The sequence below is a fragment of the Anopheles coluzzii genome, chromosome 3 (assembly GCF_943734685.1).
Source record: "Anopheles coluzzii chromosome 3, AcolN3, whole genome shotgun sequence".
NCBI lineage: Eukaryota > Metazoa > Arthropoda > Insecta > Diptera > Culicidae > Anopheles > Anopheles coluzzii.
The window spans coordinates 75,926,546-75,946,351 of record NC_064671.1 but is presented as its reverse complement, the minus strand read 5'-3'; the positions used below and the strand labels follow the sequence as shown (position 1 = coordinate 75,946,351).

Sequence of the window (19,806 nt, the reverse complement as noted above, 5' to 3'; positions counted from 1 at the left end):
TTTTTTTACAAAACGTTCTTCTTGCCTCTTTACTCTTTCTCCGTTCAGTACTATTTGCTTCAGTTCACTGTACATCCTTTCCAGTTCAGCCCACAGTTTCAAGTCTTTTTTGTATTTGTATTGATGAGTTTAATGTTTGCTTTGTTAAGGTTATTACTTTTCTTGCTATGTTTATATCTTTATTTAATTACACTTCTTGCTTCGCGTTCGCGTTCCCAAACAGTTGGCTCCTTTATTTCAGTTTAAAGCAGATTAAAACACAAACGCAACACAACTGTTTCCGCCCATTCGAGCCGGCGCTTCTACCTCGTTGGAACTTTGGAAAACTTGAATCAACGAAACAGTTTTCACCAGCTAAGAAACACCTTTCCGGACTAAAAGATAACCTTTCATGGCATCCCTGCTACCGTTAGCCGGAGAGAGTGCAGAACCAAAGACGCGGGAGCTTATGAATATTCATCACTTTTACTTTCTTTTCAAGGATGGATCATCCCTTCAACTCTGCTCTTCCCTTCTGGCGGCCTAATGGCAGCCAAATGATAAAGCCCGGCTAGCCACTTTCGCCCGCTGAATCCAACCTCCCTCTCCAACCCTCCGTTTTTAGCATCCGTCCATGGGCCCGTGCCCCATTGATGGGCGACTAATTCGATGCGGTCGGGAGTACGGATAAGATAAATAAAATAATAACTTGAGCCCCGAGTTTATCCACATTTACATAATTTATCCTAATTACTACACTCTCTTAACTGTTTGCTCTGCTTTCTCTCTCTCTCTGTGTCTACCTTGTCTGTTTCGTGAAGGAAAATACCTTCGCATGGCACTGGAACATTCCCCCAAACCATCGTACGTCTCCGTACGCAAATATGTACCGGGCGACAGCGGGGGTTTTCTCCTGCCATACAGACGCCGCGCGGATGATTTTATCAAAATATTCACTTCCGCTAATTTGTGCGCCGGCTCTCATCATTCCATGCCGACCGATTAGCTGATTAGGACGTGGGCTGTAAAGTAATGTGGTAGCAGTTGTTTTTTGTGTTTGCCATTTTCTTCAGAACCTTTCTCGAAGCTTTTCCATGGAAATAATTCCACCCTTCCAAGTAGTAAGCGAATAGGCCGTGCCCTGTGTTTCGCTCACAGCTCATATGCCATTGCGTAGAAATGGATAGCGATGGAGCAATAAGCTATCTACGAGAATTTTCAAAACAAAAGAGGGATCGTGTAACAACAAAAAATCCGCCGAGTAAAACTTTTTATCCATCCCCAACCGCCTCACCGGAAGGAAAAAGGGATCGGTCTCTTCGAAGTTTTCCTATTGCTGAAAACTTTTTACCGGTGTAAACCTAGCCCCTGCTACCCTACCGATTGGTTGATTTTGCGTTCTATCCTGTCACAAATATGTTCGCTCTTTCTCAAGCAATTTGACAAGCCAAACCGGGGTGGCTGCTACACAACCAGCACACACAAACTCCACCCAGCTGCACTCAATTACCTGTTAATCTAATCAAACATTTTGACTACAGCTACTCACGTTGGAGTATCTCGCTCCCTCTCTCTCTCTCGGTCTCTAGGATCTCCGGAAGCAGTCGAGCATGATTACGACAACAGCAGGTGACAGCAGCAAGACCCGCGCCGGGACGTGTTGAGCTTGCGGTAAAAATTACGAAAAACTCGTCCGTTTCACTTACAGCCTCGAGTGAGTTCGCGAGCACATGCCCAACCAGCGTGTGTGGTAAGTGATAGGAAACATTTCAACAATTTCTCTACACCTCCACCCAGCCACATGGTTGGAACAAGGAAAAAGTGCCAGTGAAAGTATTCGATGAGTTTATTACATTACATCCCCAGCCGCACACACACACACTCGTGAGTGTGGATCGATGCTGGGAGGCATTTTTTCCAATTTACATATCACACACTCCTCTCCGCCGGTTAGTGTTGGAAGCGTAATTTGTTTAACAGCTCATTTGAAAACACAATTTCGCTTGACTAAATTATCGCCTCATGATCCTTGCGCATTAGACGGCGGATGGACAGAACATTTGCTCTTGTGTGATGTCAGACATGGACGCTTTGCTTTGTGTTGCTCTGTTGTATCATTTGCATCAAATATTCAATGTCAGTAAGTTGAATCGTAATTGAGCTGAATTTGATACTCACGACTATATCGTAAGCGTTCATGAACAATAATCTGAACTAACTTTCTGTGAAGAAGCCTTTTGATGAGGTTCAAAACTCGACTCTTGAGTCATTCAATAGATTTCTATTAGTTTGAATTTGAATCCACGCGAAGGCTTCAATCTTTTGTAACCTAAGACAGAACACAGTTGTGATGGCTTAAGGTAGTTGTCTCGCTACGTCGTTGACAGTAAAACATGCATTCTTGGCACAGAACAGAACATGGCACTTGTAGATAATGTTGCTAAAAGCCTTTTTAATTTGGCTAGTGTCATTGTGTCGAACCAGAGTAGGAAACAGACATTGGAGATTGATATCTAATGATTCAAAAGCGACTCTTTTGTGATGTTCACAAATACAAACTATATTTGAAAGTATTTGTAAAGAGCTCAAACTTTTGTAACAGATACTTCATATAGCCTCTGTAAGTCCTAATCATGCAGTAAATGATAGAGATGACTTAAATGTCTGATCATTCTTTGTATTTTATGTGATGCTTATCAGTCATTGTTCTGCCGAGATGACTTCAAATTCAGTAAAAAGTTTGTTTATAAAAACACATTACAATCTGCTATATTTTGCCCCATATTAGAACAGAGTTCTTCAAACTCTACGTAAAGAACTTAAAATGTTTCCTTGAATAATAACTGTTTACTCAAATGAATTCAAGATCGAGCACAATCAATACTTAGATTAGTTTCTCCAATAGTTCAATTCTATGCATTCTAACAACCTCATCCAAATCTTACTCTTTGGCCGGTAATTTCCATCCATTTGCAAACGAGACACTTTTCATCGTTGGCGGAGTTCATTCTAGCGAACAATGCACAAAAATCGCCGGCGTACAAGTGGCATCCTGCCAGTCGCCAAGTTTCAGCACGCCCATTATTAACGTTTCAAACGGCTGAAACCAGAACCAGAATAACGACACACACAAAAAAACCCACAACAAATAACTCCCTTTTTCTACTTCCCAGACCCGCTTGTGGTGGCGGCATCATTTCACCCAGCACGATCAAAGTTAAATTCTTCCACTACGAGCGTTCCAACGTACAGGTAGACACCGGCTCGGCGTATGCTTTGTCCGTACATCGAAAAGCTTTAGTATCCACAATCCCTTCACAAGGGAGCGTGAAACAAAAACGCGTGAAGCTCTTCGCCAGCAAAGCGGTTCAACCAAAAGGGGGGAAAAGCGATCTAACAACTTCCAACCAAAACCGCTGAGTGTGTGTGTGTGTTCAATGTGCTGTTAATGTTTATCTTCTCGCCAACAGCTTCCTGCCCGCCAGAGACCAGTAATGATCACGGTGTGCCAGTTTTCCCCAGAAAGCCGCCGTCTCGTCTCGGCGAATTTTCCTGCGAGCGTTGAACCAGAAAGGGCCACCGGACCGCGTACCATTCATAACCATTGCCAGAGATGCCAGTGAAATGTATCTCCGTGTGTATGTGCTTGTGTGTAGAATTTCTCACTCTTGCAGGCTCCTCCGAAAAAGCGCTCTGGTGTTATGGGAATTCAAAGTACACGATACATCACGCAAAAACATTCGCGCACGTGTCGGGCCCGTACATACATACATTCCGTCGATCCTCGAGTGCACACCTTTGTGCACAGGTGGCCACCAAACCATCGCAGGCAAAGGAGGTAATCGACCAGACCAATCCCGCCACCTTAGCTAAGGATACAGACTTTCGCGCCGCACACACACACACACACGCTCTGGGGCAGTCTGCCAACGGTAATTACAGATTCATGTAACGTGAGCTATGCGGGGAGAGCGCAAATGGAACATCCACAACACAGAGCGCCCGTCCAGACCAATCCACTCGAGACTCCACCACGTACACGTGGTGCTGCTCCATTTGTTTTATTATCCTTTTTGCTTCCCCACCGACTTTGCCACCACAATTACAGCTCAGCCCACCAAGACCCTATCAGCAAAAAAAAAAAAACAATGAATGTGGAAATCCATAATTTGTATAGCCATTTTCCAAAAAAGGACCGCGTCATACCTTTTCCCCTCGAAAACACACACCACAACAACAAAAAATCCCCCAAAAGTCTCGGTCCAGTTTACCAGGCTTTGGACAAACATTCGTACATTCCGACATAGCAGCAGACGCGGTATGCGAGCGTTTGTGCAGAGAATTGAAAGTAAAAGTCCCGGTCCCTGCCCCTATCCCGGAAAAGCTCCCCACAAAACCTCCTGCCAGGTTATGAATTTGGAGAATGCAAAATGTGCCCGACGGTAGCTCGATGCTCGATGTGGTCTGCACGCTGTGGTACGTTGCCAAATTTCTGCTCATTATTTGTGTTGTGTATGTGTGTGTGTGTGTGTGTGTGTGTGTGTGTGTGTGTGGGGCCAAAGTTGGTCCACCACCAGAGAACACACGCTCTGCCCAAACAATGTGAAAATTGCTTAAAGCAAACACAGACGTACAGAGGCGAAACAGTTGGAGAGTTTTACACAGGCAGGATGAAGGTTGCTCTTTAATTTTCCACAAACCATCCACAGACGGCGTGTACACTGATAAGAACACTCGAGCCAGGGCCGCCTGCCGCCCCAGTATGCAAGGTGAGCAAGCGAGAGTCGCTCGCAAATCGTTTGTTTTAATTTTTAGCCCACCATCATCAGCTTCCCCATCATCACCTCCGACAATGGCTTTCCGTGGGAGCCGTAGCAGAAATTCAACCAACAAAAAAAAACAAACGGTTAGCCGTCCAACCCTCCAATCCACTCACGCTCTGGCTGAAGTGCTCTGAAAAACACAGGAACGTCTGTTATGGACGGACCAGAGGACCGCACCAACGACCCGTTCTTCGTTCTCCGGCACGTGAAACGGCATCGGATAATCATGGCAAATGTGGAACTTTTTCCGCATTCCTAACTCAGCCACCGTGCAGTTACATCGGCCCCTCACGGACCGACGCTTCTGGCTTTTGGTGTTGAAATTGTGGAAATGGAAATGCAAAAACAAAACGCCAGGATTGTGGTTAGTCTGGCACTGTAGCTGTGGGGGATATGGACGATGAGAGCCCCCTGTTCGGGAAAGGGTACCTCTACTTTCAATTTTCTTTCGCCATTCCATGGTACTACTACTACTACACCTTTCCTTCACGGATTAGTGCACAAAAACGGGATTAAATTCCAACCACTTTATCTACGTGTATCCGGCGTACGCAGCGCGCAAGGAAATACAACAACGGCAAGGACCTGTTTGCACTAACCTTTTTTGGCCCTTTTTTTTGTTGGTTCCTTGGGTAGGTTCACTTCGCTGCTGCTTTGCTCGTTACACTTCAACACATTATAATTACAATTACCCTACACGGCAAACGGGATGACCGCACGTACCGTGTGTCCCTGGGCCCGTATGTGCTGGTGAGTGCGCAATGTTCCAGGTGGAAATGATACGGCGCCAAAAAGTTGCAACTATTTTCGAGGATTCTACTTCTTCTCTTCTTGCTGAGCGAAACAAAAAAGCAATTAACTTTGATCAAATTGAAATTCGGAGCTTAGAGGGAAGGCTAGGCGAGTTCAAAGTTTAGTCCGGGTTTGTTTTCACATCTTTTTGCTTTGTATCTTGTGTATGTGGATTTATGCTTTATTTATTTGACGCTAAGAATATTAAGTGCTTCAAGAGCGCACAGGATAGAGATGCAATGAGATGTAGTGCAGATGCAGTGATAATGTGTATGGCGTTATTTCGTTTGTAATTTGTTATCTGACATTCAGTTCTAAGTTTTGTAGAGCTAAACTGTATGCCCTATTGTCCTTCCTACCGTAAAGGAGACTTGTTTTGAACCGTTTCATTATTGCTGTGCTGGTTTTCATTTTTTATATTATGGGAAGTTAATTTTCGTTGGCGTACATTACAGATAGTGATGCTTAGTAGTAGAGGAAATACTATCGATTATTCTCTACCCTCCTCCATCAGTAAGCCAGTTCGTCTAGTTAGTCTCAAAGTACTGATGGCCCTCGCTTTTATCCTCCAGTCAAGGCAACAAGACCTTTTGATGTTCGAAGTTGTTCAAAGTTCAAGAGATGTTAAACTATACTAATACACTTAATTTTACAGATTACTCGATGGAAAAACAACTCTCGACTAAAACAGATCTCTCGATCATAGACAATATTGTACATCACGTATCGACATGTGTAAGAGTGTTTTGTTATCAAAAAAGAGTATCTCAAGCATTATATCATACAGCAAACCTTATTGTAAATATACATGATTATTTGAAGAAAAGGGGGAAAATCATCACAATCAACTTAGAAGCTAAATCAGATCCGCCTGCGCACCGAACGTCTCATGCTGGAATGTTTTGCGAAAGGTGCGCAATTCTTTTGGAATGTAATTGTATGGTAATATAATGTGGACTGCTTGCTTAACACATCAAACAAAAGACTTGTAACTCTCCAAACTTAAATAAATTAAACCTGCACGTAGAACCTTATCTTAAAGTAGTCAGTTAGATTCCGAAAGCGAGAACCAACTTACACGCTAGCGTCGCATTCCTCCAACCTTCAATACTATAACTCCGTAATCGGTAGTGGCTTGTTGTAGTAGACGCTTGGGTTCTGCTGCAGGTACAGCGGGTAGCCCCCGTTCAGCATCGGCTGCCCTGCACCGCCATGGTACAGATTGCCCGTCCGTATAACGTAGTCGTCGTCGGTGAGCGGTTTATCGTAGTCCACCACCGTCGATAGCTCCGTACGCCCGACCGGTGGAAGCACCGGCAGTCCGGGCGGACCGGCCGGCGTTACACTAGCTGCCGCCTTGCTTTTGCACCCATTCTTCACGTACTCCCGCAACAGGCCCCGGAAGCGATAGAATGCCAGCGCAATCGCAGTAACGATCGCCACCAACGGGACCACCACGGAGATCAGGTTTTTGTTCTTCTCCAGCGCGTACTCACACTCCCACTGGTCGGGCAGATGGTGGGGACACCCAGTAGCATTGTAGCTGACCCGCGCTGCCGACTGTAACCGCTGCAGCAGCTTCGAGTAGTAACAGTCGCAGTTGATCGGATTGTCCGAGATGTCGACCGTGCGCAAACTGTTCCACGAAAGCATCCCTTCGTCGAGCCGCTCCAGCCCATTGTTGCGCAGGCTGAGATGCTTCAGGTAGAGCAACCCGGCAAAGGTGGCCTCCTCCAGCACGGTGAGCGCTTTGTTCGATTCAATCACAATCGATTCAAGGTTTGTGTTTGTCTGGAAAGCGGCACGCTCGATCCGGCGCAAGTACAGTGAGCCCTTCAGCTCGAAGCGCTTCAGATTCGGAAGACCACGGAATGCATGGGCCGGCACCGTCTCAAAGTGGTTCTGCCCAATGGCCAACTCCTCTAGGCGACGCAACACCGCAAGTGTGGACGAAGGAACGCGCACGAACCGATTATCGGCAAGGTTGAGTGTCTTCAGGTTCTCTATCCCAGCAAATGTGCCTTCCGATACGTTCGGCAGTAGACTGCTTCGCAGGTCCAACAGTGTCAGCTCCGAGAGCACTTGAAACGCACCATCCTCGATGGCCACCAGCGAGTTGGTGCCAATGTACAGCTCTGCCAGCTTGTCGATCGGTTTGAAGGTCTCCGCCGAAGGGATCACACTCAGCAGATTGTCATCCAGCAACAGAATCTTCAGATCACCGATTCCCACAAACGAACTCACCGACAAACCGACACTCGCGATCCTGTTCTGACCGAGATTCAACTCCTCCAGCTTGGCAAGCGGTGTAAAGGTTAGGGCGTCGATCTGATCGATCAGATTACCGCGCAGGTTTAGGACCAGCAGCTCACCCAGCCCAACAAACGTGCGGTTCGAGATAGTGCTGATCTTGTTGTGATTCAGATGCAACTGCTGTAGCTTCCGCTGGTGGCCGAACGTACGGTCGGGAATGTTGAACAGATAGTTGAAGCTGAGATCGAGCAGCGTCAGCTCGGAGTAGAACTGTATCGACGAGTCAATTATTCGTATCTTGTTGTTCTTGATCACCAACCGCTGGATGGAAGGGTTCAGCGCGATGGGTAGTACATCCAGATGGCCTTCCTCACAGTTGACGTCCAACTTTTCATCATCGCAATGGCAGCGATGAGGACAGTGCAGCAAGCTTGACGATAGATCCGGAACAATCAGTCCAAGTATGAAGATCCAAGACAAGATGAGAGTCATTTTGAAGATTAATGAAGATCCAGAGCTATAGATGGGTATTCTGTAAACATAAGACGGAGAAATATTTGTCATAAACGATATTTGTAGTTACAAAACTTCAATCTAACAATAATAGTTCCTTCACGAAATTCATGGAAAATACACGCAATGATACAAAAAATTCTATTGAAGTCTCAGTTTCGGACTTCAGTCAAACACGTACTCCCATCACAAATAACTTCTCCAAGACCACCTTCCAATATCTCACTCCGTATTACATACACACGTTGGAATTATTTATTCAGCGCACACCAAAGTAAAAACTGCAACTGCGAAGCGATACCCTAACACTGCTAACACAATTTATGCCAAGACCTTTCGAGTGCTGTGGAAATCAAATTACACCTATGCTGCTGAAGTGACAACCGGCACGGTAGCGAACCAACACGTACCGCCCAGAACGACTCGAGGGTTCGATAACGTGTGACTGAAGTCGTTATCGTTAACGCGATATGCTACCGCGTTCAGGAGGTCTTGGTGAGAGGTTGCAAGTTTACCGGGTGACCGGTGGTGTGAAACAGCTAAGATGAAATCGAATTTTCCATCCACGGTTGCCTGGTTGCCTGCTCTCAGCCGATTGGGAGTTTCGGATTTTTTTTTTTTTTGCTTTTTAACAAATCCATCCAATCCGCCCTTTTCTACCGAAACTTCACCTTTCCGCTCTCCAGCAACGACAACAAAAAAGGTGGGATTAATGCGCGAGGATTCATTTCTGATTCAACGCTCGGATCTAAATTTTGCCCCTGACTTCCAGCAACGATTAACTTCTTTTTCCATTTAAAAGCATTTCACTTCCCCTGCCCGGTTCCTCTCCGGTCCTAACTTCGAGCCGTACCTCCACCTCGGCGAGCATTTCGATGATTCAAGTGCTTAAAACTTCTGAGCAACTTCTCGCTCCCGAGCTTTTTTTGGAGTGATTTTTCCACGAAAAATCCTTCACGAATTCGCATTCCAGCGTACAATCGGCATTTGACTTGGGCCGATCTTCAATCTACCATCGCCTCCGTACAGCAAACGCCCCGCAAAAGGACTCCCATGGCCTCCTCGCCATTCCAAAACCCCTCCGCTAGCACCGTAAAACAACTTTTCCAATAATTCCGTTATTTACTTCTTCTGACAGCTTAAAGTGGAGGATGATAAAGTTTAAGCAATTTCAATGGCAAGCGACAATCGGCAGCCAAGCGCCACTGTCACCATCACCAACCAAACCCTCGCCATTTTGCAGCGGAGATCTACAGCTTTTCCGTTTTTTCCCCGAAAGTGGAATGGAATGAGTTTCATCCGGAACATGCATACGATCGCAGTTGACTTTCCCCTAAAATGGATGGCATTTATTTGCTAAACTCACAACGACACACACACATACGCACGTGTGGAGAAAATATGGTTTGGAACGTTTCCGGTTTCAAGAAAAAGGCACACATACACGCTCATCACACACTTCTTCAAGGTTCCAAAGTCGACAAAGCATCGACTTCAGGTTCCGGCAAGTAAAGCTGAAAATGAATTGATAGGACACGAATGGAAACTTTGCAATTTCTCGCAGGCACGTCTTGGACCTCCACCACGCACGCAGCTGCCTTCATTCCGGTCCCCGAAGCTCGTATACTCGGAGCTTACTTTAATAAACGATTCAATGGGCTAAATTGAATTTGATAACGTTCTGTTCTACCGGAAACTCACTGCCTCCAAGGCCTCGAGTCCTCCAGTAGCTTCAGCTTTGCACACCAAGTCCCGGGTGGGTTTTTCACAACACATGTAGACATCATCTCCTGTGCCTTCCCGCAAAGTGTTCTTGCCAGAGAGTTCTTTGCATTAAATTGTCGTCTTATATCGGTCCCCGACACTGCTGGGCCGCATTGCCGGGAGGGACCGTACTGCTGCACGGGCTAGTGATATGGGCCAACCTACCTGTGTGAAAATCCGACACCTCATCCTATCCCCCAACCCCTCCCCACAGCACATACGCTCCATACCATATGCACTCGGAACGGAACGGAGCCTTGCCGAGCAGTGTAAGTACACTTCCGAACAACATTTATTGCTTTCCACCGGCTGAGCGTTCGAGCGGCACCGGGAGATGGCCCACGGGTGCCTGAGCCTCCCTGTGCTCGCCATTCTCGCAAACAATTCCCCAACAATCCCCGGAGTGTAATCAATTTTTTCCCGCCCTCGCTTCCCTCCAGCACACTCACTTTCGCTTATCCGAAGCATCCTCTCAGGGCAGACCCGGCTGCTGGAGCAACTTTCGGTTCACATTTCAAAGCAAATTCGGGCACCGGAGAAATGTGCGAGAAATAATGTACACCGGCCCACCTGCCTGCCTGCCTGCCCAGGACTGCGCAACCGTGCTGAGAGGTTTGAACATTGCTAATTCTGGACAAATAATGCCGCTAGCGGTGTATCCAAGGCGGCAGACTGCCGCACACAGAACTACACGTTTACGTAAGCGGGCGAAGAAATCGTTCATATGTACCGATGTTTCGCATACAGCATCACAAGCGCCCCTGGTGGTTGCTAACCGAGTAGTGAAACGAGAAAAAAACACGAACCAAACGTCTGGAATTTTGGTGAAAAATCTTATCTCCACCTTCTCTCTCCATCCGTCACGTGGCGCCTTTCCGAATCGTGTTGCCTCTTCGCACCCCGAGCGGGGGACATCCGGCAGTGAAATTTCCACAACTTTGGAGGAACACCAAACAACGAGAAAGCTCCAATGGGAATGAAATGAGCAGCCTCTGCTAAACAATTTCCCCGCCTACGCTACGCAACAACCCCTACCGTCAACTTGCCGTCAAACGCCCGCATCGTTGCGCTTTGTGCGTGTTATGGCGGTGGTTGATGGCTAATCTACGCCCGCGATCGCAATCTTCGCATCAAAGCAACAGCAGCAGCAGCAGTAGAATGGCTGCGGGGCGAAATTATTCTGTTTTGCAACTCACACCCACACTTGCGCTTGTTTGATTTGCCAACGCACAGTCAACAAATCCCTCTTGCGTGCCGGATGGATGCCGACACGCACCCGATCGATACGCAATGAGAGCAATAGATTTGATGGGCTCGCTATGTTCAGGGGAGAATGTGTGAGGTGCCATGTGTGTGTGTGTGTGTGTGTGTGTGTGTCTAGCACGAAGAAAATCTTAGTACTGCATCTTAATTTTCCGTGACAATTGAAGCCATTGACTGTTTGGCTCTGATTGATTTGTCAATCTGGATCGATAAACATTTAGGAATAAAAATCCATCCATCTGTAATAACAACAACTACACTGCTTTAATCCTGTAATACGTCAGAAGTTAGCAAAGAATTTCATACTTATCAGCAGGACCCTGAGATGAAACTCATTTCTAACAATTTTTTCCAATAAATTTTTGTCATGATAAATTCTTGAACATAACATAAAACAACTGCTTCTCCAGAAACTCCTATTATTCTGAAGAGAATTGGGACGAAAAGACATCTTTAAACTACAAAATAATCTATATATCAGCAATTGAACTATTTTGATAGGAATAGATCAGAAAACAAGTCTAATAAACATATCTCACGTTCAGAGAATTGAAAAGGACTTTGGAAGTAAAATCCAAGTAAAATAACTCACTTCAAGGAGCGCGGTTATCCTTCGGCACTCTAGAGCAGTTATCCATCATGAGCGTGGAGTTCAAGGAGGTCCCACACTGAGTACTCAATCAAATGAAGTTTTCTCATTAATCCTGGATACTCAATTTTTTATACTAAACGAGATGATCAAACTGAGTGCAACAATTGAGATAGCTCTTTGCCTCACTTAACTCTTCTGAAGATATCTAGATTCTATGCTTCAGTATAGTTTATTTCTTCATTAAATACCTCATCAGCTAGTAACTGTATTCCTACAAACAATGAAGAGTCTTAGCAAAATCACTTTATTTATTACACAAATCAAAACCCTTTCATTACATCACATTATTTGTTTATGTATCCCTACAGAGTTGAAAATACATTTGCTAACTAATTTCGCCAATTACAGCGCCCTATACTAAGGATATCATACACAGTGCGCTCTTGCTTCTCATCCTTCGAAATCGATTTCCCTGTCGCATTCAATCGCCGCGTAAGCATGTCCCCGACGAAGTTAATCATAGCATGAAGACGCTATGATCAACTTTGCCGACGCTAAACTTTACCTTCCCCGGTCCATCCCGTACCAGAAACCACACACATGAACCACAGCTTACAACACATCTTCACACTTCACCCGTCAGTGGCCCGGCAACAAAACTCTCAGTGACACGGCAGACCAGTAGCATTCTTATCCTCCCATCCGCTAACCTACCGCTAAGTCGCTCATCCGGGTGGATTTACTGGCGGGCTCGTGTGTATGTGTGTGTGTTTGTGTCTCCCCGCCCCTTAGATGTGTTGACGCGTGAACGACCCCCGAAACTTCACAAATAATTAGTACAAATAAATAATTGGATGGGAATGATTGGAGCTGACGTGCCGTTAGCGAGAACTGGAGGCGAATCCTACGACGACCTTCCCAGACACCCAAAGCCCCGCCCGCGGTCGTTTCTGATGGATGAGTAATAAAAACGATAATGTCACTGCGATTTAATGCACCAATTTGCTGCAGCAGTAGCACCGGCTTCACGTCTTAAGACGAGTTGCTCGCAAGAAGTTCCCCAAGACCCTGCAGAAAGACGCTAAACATCGACCCAGTTATTATTTGTTGTAGCAAAGCTGGCCTGAAGCTGCACCCCGTTGCAATGCCCGTCCCCAATTAGCTGACCTACAATGCATCGAGGGACGCGCAAAAAATAGGTGCATCATCCCTATGGCTCTACGCTCCGTCAGAGCGTGAAGCAGAGAAGAAACAGACAGGATCGCGAGTGCAGTGTCGCCGCAGTGCCATAAAATCCCAAAGTTTACCCAAAAGATGGAATCATGGAACGTGTGAACAATCAGACCGTAGATTTTATTGCATCTCTGGCACGAAGGAATGAGGCGGGAGACAGAATCAAAAAGGATGTGCTGCAGGACTGACACAGACACACACACACACACTGCTCATACTGCATCACCGGAAATGTGCAATGGGAAACGGGGTTTGGCAGCTCTTCACACCTTCACACACCACAAAGACCCGGCACGGAAACGAAAAACCTGCAAACTGTTTGTGACGATTGTTTGAGCACTGCGAACAAATAATAAAACCCTTTTTTTTAGGTGAAAAAGCCCTTCGGATCTCACACATAAACACATACATAGAGCTGCAAAAGCTAAATAGCACGATATGCAGCCAGCTTTTTGCTGGCCCATAATTAGGTTAGCAGGTCAGTTGAAATTTATTTTTATGACTTTATTTTCAACATCCTGAGGGAGGAAGCGTTAACGCGTCGCTTCGTTTTTTTTCTAACCAAAAAAACAACAAAATGCTTGGTTTACACCACCTTCTTCACGCTTTGATTCACTATCTGGTGCAAGATAACGCGCAGTAAAATGTGTTAAAACGAGTGAAAGCACACGGAAACGGGTCCTATCTGCGGATGTGTATGCCCAAACAGACACACACACCAACCACGCTACACGGATGTGCACAAGCTGCCATGGTGGAAAACAATTCGCCGCAGCAAAAATTGTTTCCTGTAAATTTTTTAACAAACTACCGCACTGCACACACACACACTTGTCAGTGGTATGCATCGGTGGTAGGTCCCCCGTCTGGAACGGCCTGCATTCTCTCCATCCGACAGGACACATTAGAAAGTGCAGCTCGTTTTCGGTCCAACCATTCCATCGCCCGCATTTCCCATGTCGTCCCTCGCGAACTTCCATCACACCGAAAGGGTCCCCAAAAAAAGAAAGAAAACACGGACGTCGACCATCAACAAAACGTAGCAAACCATTTCCGTGGACATAAATAATTCCCCGGCCATTTGTTGAGCTCCCTTTTCCCCCTTCACTCTTTGCCAGCTTGTGCCAAACCCTGTTGCCATTTTATGTGCATGTTCGTACTGTTTTTCCGCTCTACCCTCTGCTCTTTACCAATGTATTTTTGCTGCTGCATGCGATGTTGTGACTAAGATGTACCTCAATGCCCTCTGCTTGATGCTGCTGCTGCTGCCACCACTGTCACCAGGGCCTACACAACATGTTTTGTCTATTACAATTGTGTGCAATGCGTATTTTGGTTGCAGTTGGTTGCTGTGCATATGGTGTAGACGTGTGTGTGTGTGTGTGATGAGTGTTTTTTTTCTATTGCTGTTGTTGTTGTTTTGGTGCTGTTATCGTTTCGGGCCTTAGCTATTCTTTATTGTCGCCCATTTATTCCGCGATGCTTGTCTGGACGGTTTAAATAATAGAAGCTCTCTTTTGTTGTTTAGATATGGGCATTGAACGGGAAGAATTACAATGACGATGATTCGAGGCGGAGAGAATCAAGCTAAAAACCACGAAACAGTATAGTACTATGTAAACACTTCCTTTGTGCAGGAGCAAGCTCGTTGTTTGGTATACTGGAAGGTAGAGGATCAATCCGCATCTGGATCCCCAGAGTTCATTGACTGTAATATTAACGGGATGAATGAAAAGCAAATTATATTACTTAATTTATAGGTTTGCTCATAGATATGATGTAGGTGTAAACTTCGAGATACGGACCCAATCGAGGTACGAAGATTTTGATTTTGACATTCCACAATAGTCATTTAGCTGAAACCTTGACTCCAGTATTCCAGAATTGAAGGTTCCATAATTACTCGAATTTTGATATTTATTTACAATAAATGACTTTTCTTATAAAACCTATGCATTAAGGAAAACTGTTTTAGTTAAAATACATGATATCATAGATTTCATCGACTCTTATACTTCGCTTAAAAACTATGTATTGACAGATATTCGACATGCGACTTCGATATTCGATATTCGAAAATACAGTCGTTTCTCATGGGTCTCTTGCACTTAACAATAAAATTATCTAGTTACAATTACTCAGTTACATTACATTTTACAAAAAGAATAGGAGAGTTTTTTTCAGAAACTCAAATTCATCAGAAGTCTGAATACAATAGTCAATAAATATTGGTCCAAAAAACTTTGGACGCCTTATAGGATCTAGAAGTAACCTATAATGTTGAACATACTCTAAACGGATTGTAACGCAAGTTTTAAAATGTGTTCTTAAACGCCCAATGGATGTTTGTAATATGTAACACAACTATCTTAAGGCTCAAAGTATAATAAAACAGTCTATTCCACACTTCAGGACATTTTTTATGTCTTCTTCTTCTTCTTCTATTTGGCATAACGTCCTACGCGGACATACCGGCCTATATAGGCATTCGAGATTTAATTCATTACCACGCAGCCGGATAGTCTATCCTTGCTACAGGGGGACGGTCCATCCTGGGATTGAACCCATGACGGGCATGTTATTGAGTCGTTCGAGTTGACGACTGTACCACGGGAGCGCCCCTATTAAGCGTAGTTATGAATTTAATGTAAAACCTGTGGAGTGAAGATACTCTCCGCATACACGAGTGTACATTTGGTATGAATTGTAGTTTTAAGTACAATGATTAGATCCAGCATTTCAGTAAATTGCATAAAACTTCATTTTTAAAGGAGAAAATTTAAAAGATAACTGATGCCTAGTAGCAAATGCCTCTTTTACAATGTTTTAAAGCCCTTCTTTTAACTCCAAACCCCCAACAAACTTAAAGCCACTACTTTGCAGCATATCGTTGCACTTTAATTCCACGCAAAAAGCCACGCGATCAGCCTGTCCCTATCGTTCCATTGTGCAAATTTGATTTTCCACCATATTTCACCTATTGTATCACTTTTCCCTCCATGCAATTACCCTTAATAATATGTACAAACTTTTGGCTCACGCTCTCTACCCATGCACACCACAGGTCCACTACACATTGCCTCACATTGCCCTCTACAAATCGGGCTACTGCTGCTACTACCAACCCGTCCGCCAACAGTACAGCTGCGGATGGTTTTGCACGATAGAAAACGCCAGCCCGCCATCGGTACCGGTACGGTTCAGCGTACTAAACGGAATACTAAACGGTAACAATCGAATGCAAAATTCCCCAACCCACGCCAACAACAACGAAAAAAAAAAAAGACAGACACGAAGCGAAAACATGCCGAAAGGACAGGGACACAAACACCAAAAACACACCCCCCCGCTCACGGTCCCTGCGTGCGGGCAAACAGAACAAAACCTCCCGTGGTACAAGATTAAACCACGTTCAACCGCCGTAGCGAATCCGATTTGTCTTGCAACACACAACACGACGCATTTATGAATATTTATGCGCGCTTCTGGAGCATTTCTCCCTTTGCGCCGCGAATGCGCCATGCCATGCGGCGATGGCGCTTTCACTGTTGTTCGTTCGGCTTTTTTACGCTGTTTTCGCCGCCGATTTACCACCGCTTTTCTATCCCTTCCGCGAGCCCTGCGAGCACCCAACAACACGAGTCGTTAGCGTTTTGCGGCGTCCTTCAAAAGCGAGGACGAACGCGACGGCGACCGCCAACTCCCAAATCCATCGCCTCGAAAAGTACCCACGGATAATCGTTACCGACAACTTGCTAATGAATCTCCAACTATCGAAGAGGCACTTGCACCTCCGCCTCCGTGGAACGCTTCCCTGCGTTCTGGTAGACGCCGTCCAGCTCGTCCAGGATCTGGTAGTTGGGTCGGATCGGATTTCCCCGCTATCGGAGCTGCCATGGAGCTGCAGATATCGAAGGGCGGGAGCAGTTGCTTGTCACGTCACTTCTGCAGCATAGTTTAAGCTCACAAACACAGGGGGGGGGGGGGAGGCACTGATGCTCAGGTGCGTTCCGAAAGCGTGCGGACAAACAAAACGTTGAACGTGATCGCATGCAATTCTCTCTCTCCCTGGGAGCTGAACCGACAGAAGGGATAGCTAACCAACAAACGAGCAAGTATGCAAACAAGCCACGCCATTTACCCGGGCATCTCCGGGCAAGACGTCAGCATCATCTGCCTCCGATGCTCCGTTTGTAGCAGGGCAAGCGTTCAAGTACCGTGACAGCGGGAACGGGATCCTTCACCAAACTTTTACGCCAGGAGAGCCAGAAACAGGGCGTTGGGTTTCGGTTTTTCGGAAAAATGTTTTAAATTAGCCACCTCCTACCCGCTGCTTCCGGATTCTACCCATTTCCAGGCAAATCGCAAACCACCTGTGCCGTGCTATGGTTCCCGATCGGTTTCTGTCGTGCAGGGTAAAATTTCAAATTCTACAAACAATCCCAAACCTAACGCCTCCTACAACGTTCACCACATGAAAGCAACTAGCTGGCGGAGAGGAAAGTGTAGGGAACGACTGAACAAACAATGCACCACACACACATATACACACATTCCAGCCATCCAGTAGCTTGTCTGTATGTACATAAAGTGCACGCAGCAGTGCTCTCTACCCCACTACAAAATAGTAACAAAAAATCTCTCCCCTAACGCTAAACGCCCTCTAGCCTGTCTAGGGCTGCGCCCCATCGTAGGAGCTAACCGTGATTTGTACATCAGACCTATTCGCTCTGTAAAACACGGCACGGCACACTGGAACCAACCAACGTTGGTTGTACCCACGAGCCCCTTATTCTCGGGAAAGGCCCCCGAGAGCGACGGGGCGAGCCAGAACAGCCTGCCGAACACGCGGTATTTGGCATATATTTGCGTACGAAATTTGCTGTTAATAGCAGGTTCAATTTGTACTTCGTTCGTATCGGGCTACGGCTCTACCCTCCCCCTTTTGGCAACCCTTGGCTCATTGACTGCTGCGAGGAGAGAGAAACAGAGTGAAGGAAAGACTGTCATCGTGTACCAACCACTTCCACCTCCAGAGGGGGTTTTGCAAACCGACCGGAACGGTGTACCGACCGTTTGTTGTCCTTTCCAAAAGGGAGACAAGTGCTGTGGGAGGAACCTGTGAAACGGTTCACCTCCATCTCATCTGTATCATCATAGGGCCCGGGTTACACATCAAACGGTGGAAGAGCTACTGCTTGTTTCAACTTCCTTACCCACACGCTATACTCACTAGAGAAGGGAAAAGTTTAAAGAAACAACATTCATTAGTTGGTGGTTCACCTTAATAAAAGCCAACGCCATTTTCACTCAGTAAATCTGCCCGAAAAAGGTATGCGGCATGACGCACCGGATGGGACGTAGTTTGTCAATTACACCACACCACCGCAACAGCAGTTTAACGTGCGCCGGGCGGGTTGGAAATTGATGGGTGGGAATTTCAAACGTGAATCAGGATATGGAGATGTAACGAAATATTTGATACCTGTAGGCGGGGGTAGCGACACAGTAGCGGTGTAGCAGTTCGTCTTAGTTAAACGTTTTCACGAAGGTCCTTTTCCTCTTTGTAGCCGTTGGGGGACAAAGGTAAATATACAACCGCTACGGCATTCCCAGCCAGCAATGTTTGTCTCATGCTCACGTGCGCGTGTGTTAGCTTCATCAAAGAGATTTTTCGCAATTAATATGATCCATTTTAACACGGTTCAAAGGGATGAAGTGCGCACACTTTACCGGTGTGTCGAGTTCACATATTTTTTTGTGTTGTTAAATTACACCCATTAAGTGCAATTTGATAAATGTAATTAAAACTTGCTTCGGTTTAAATTCCAAAAAGTGTGTTGCCATTTATTAACAGCAGTAAGCTAAACAATGAAGAACAATTTACACCATTGATATAATTATACAGCTTGCGCGCTAACATGTAGTTGATTAATAAACTAAATTGCTGATTGGAATTTCTTCTCCCAGATGATTTATATTAAAAAAAAGGTATTTACATTTAATTGCTATATTTGCACACTGGCAGCTAATAAAATTTCTGGGAAATTATGGAAATAAAACGTCAAACGCGAGCAGTTGATTGAGCGTGATAATTAAATTAAACATAAATTGATTGTGCCTCTTTCCTAGAACCGTTGCTGCTGGTGATTTAAACACATCTTGTTTAATTGCGCTTATGGTTGCATCAATTTTCCTTTTGATAGTTTAATGATGCAATCAAAGACGTAGTTTCAAACCTTTTTTGCATCGAATATTTGAAAACATAAACACACGACTACAACAAAAAAACATTTTTTATACTTCAAAACTTTTTTGAATTACATTATTGTTCTCTTTTTCATTAATGGGACCCTTCACGATTCTAGTCAGCTTTTTGTATGGAATTTGACAGTTGGAGGCTGAAATCATGTAAACTTTCCATACACATCCACATAGCCTCAAAGCTAGAATTAGATTCGAGTACCTGCTCGAAAACACGGTGTTGTTTACATTTATCCCAAGGTGCATTAAAGAGATCTGGTGATGGAATCTAGAATCAAAGTGTATATAGTCCTGGTGGTCTCATAGCATGTTTTTATAACCAAATTTTAA

The 19,806-nt window shown here is 45.3% G+C and overlaps 1 protein-coding gene across 1 annotated transcript in view; it reads right to left on the bottom strand.

The window, feature by feature from the left end:
• Window positions 1-1,546: 1,546 nt before the first annotated feature.
• Window positions 1,547-19,806, bottom strand: part of LOC120957660 (insulin-like growth factor-binding protein complex acid labile subunit) — a 32,887-nt gene continuing 14,627 nt past the window's right edge. Inside the window, exon 2 of the mRNA XM_040379970.2 lies at window positions 1,547-8,379. Coding sequence (XP_040235904.2) covers window positions 6,705-8,339 — 1,635 coding nt within the window. The 5' untranslated portion in view covers window positions 8,340-8,379 and the 3' untranslated portion in view covers window positions 1,547-6,704. The remainder of the gene's footprint in view (window positions 8,380-19,806) is intronic.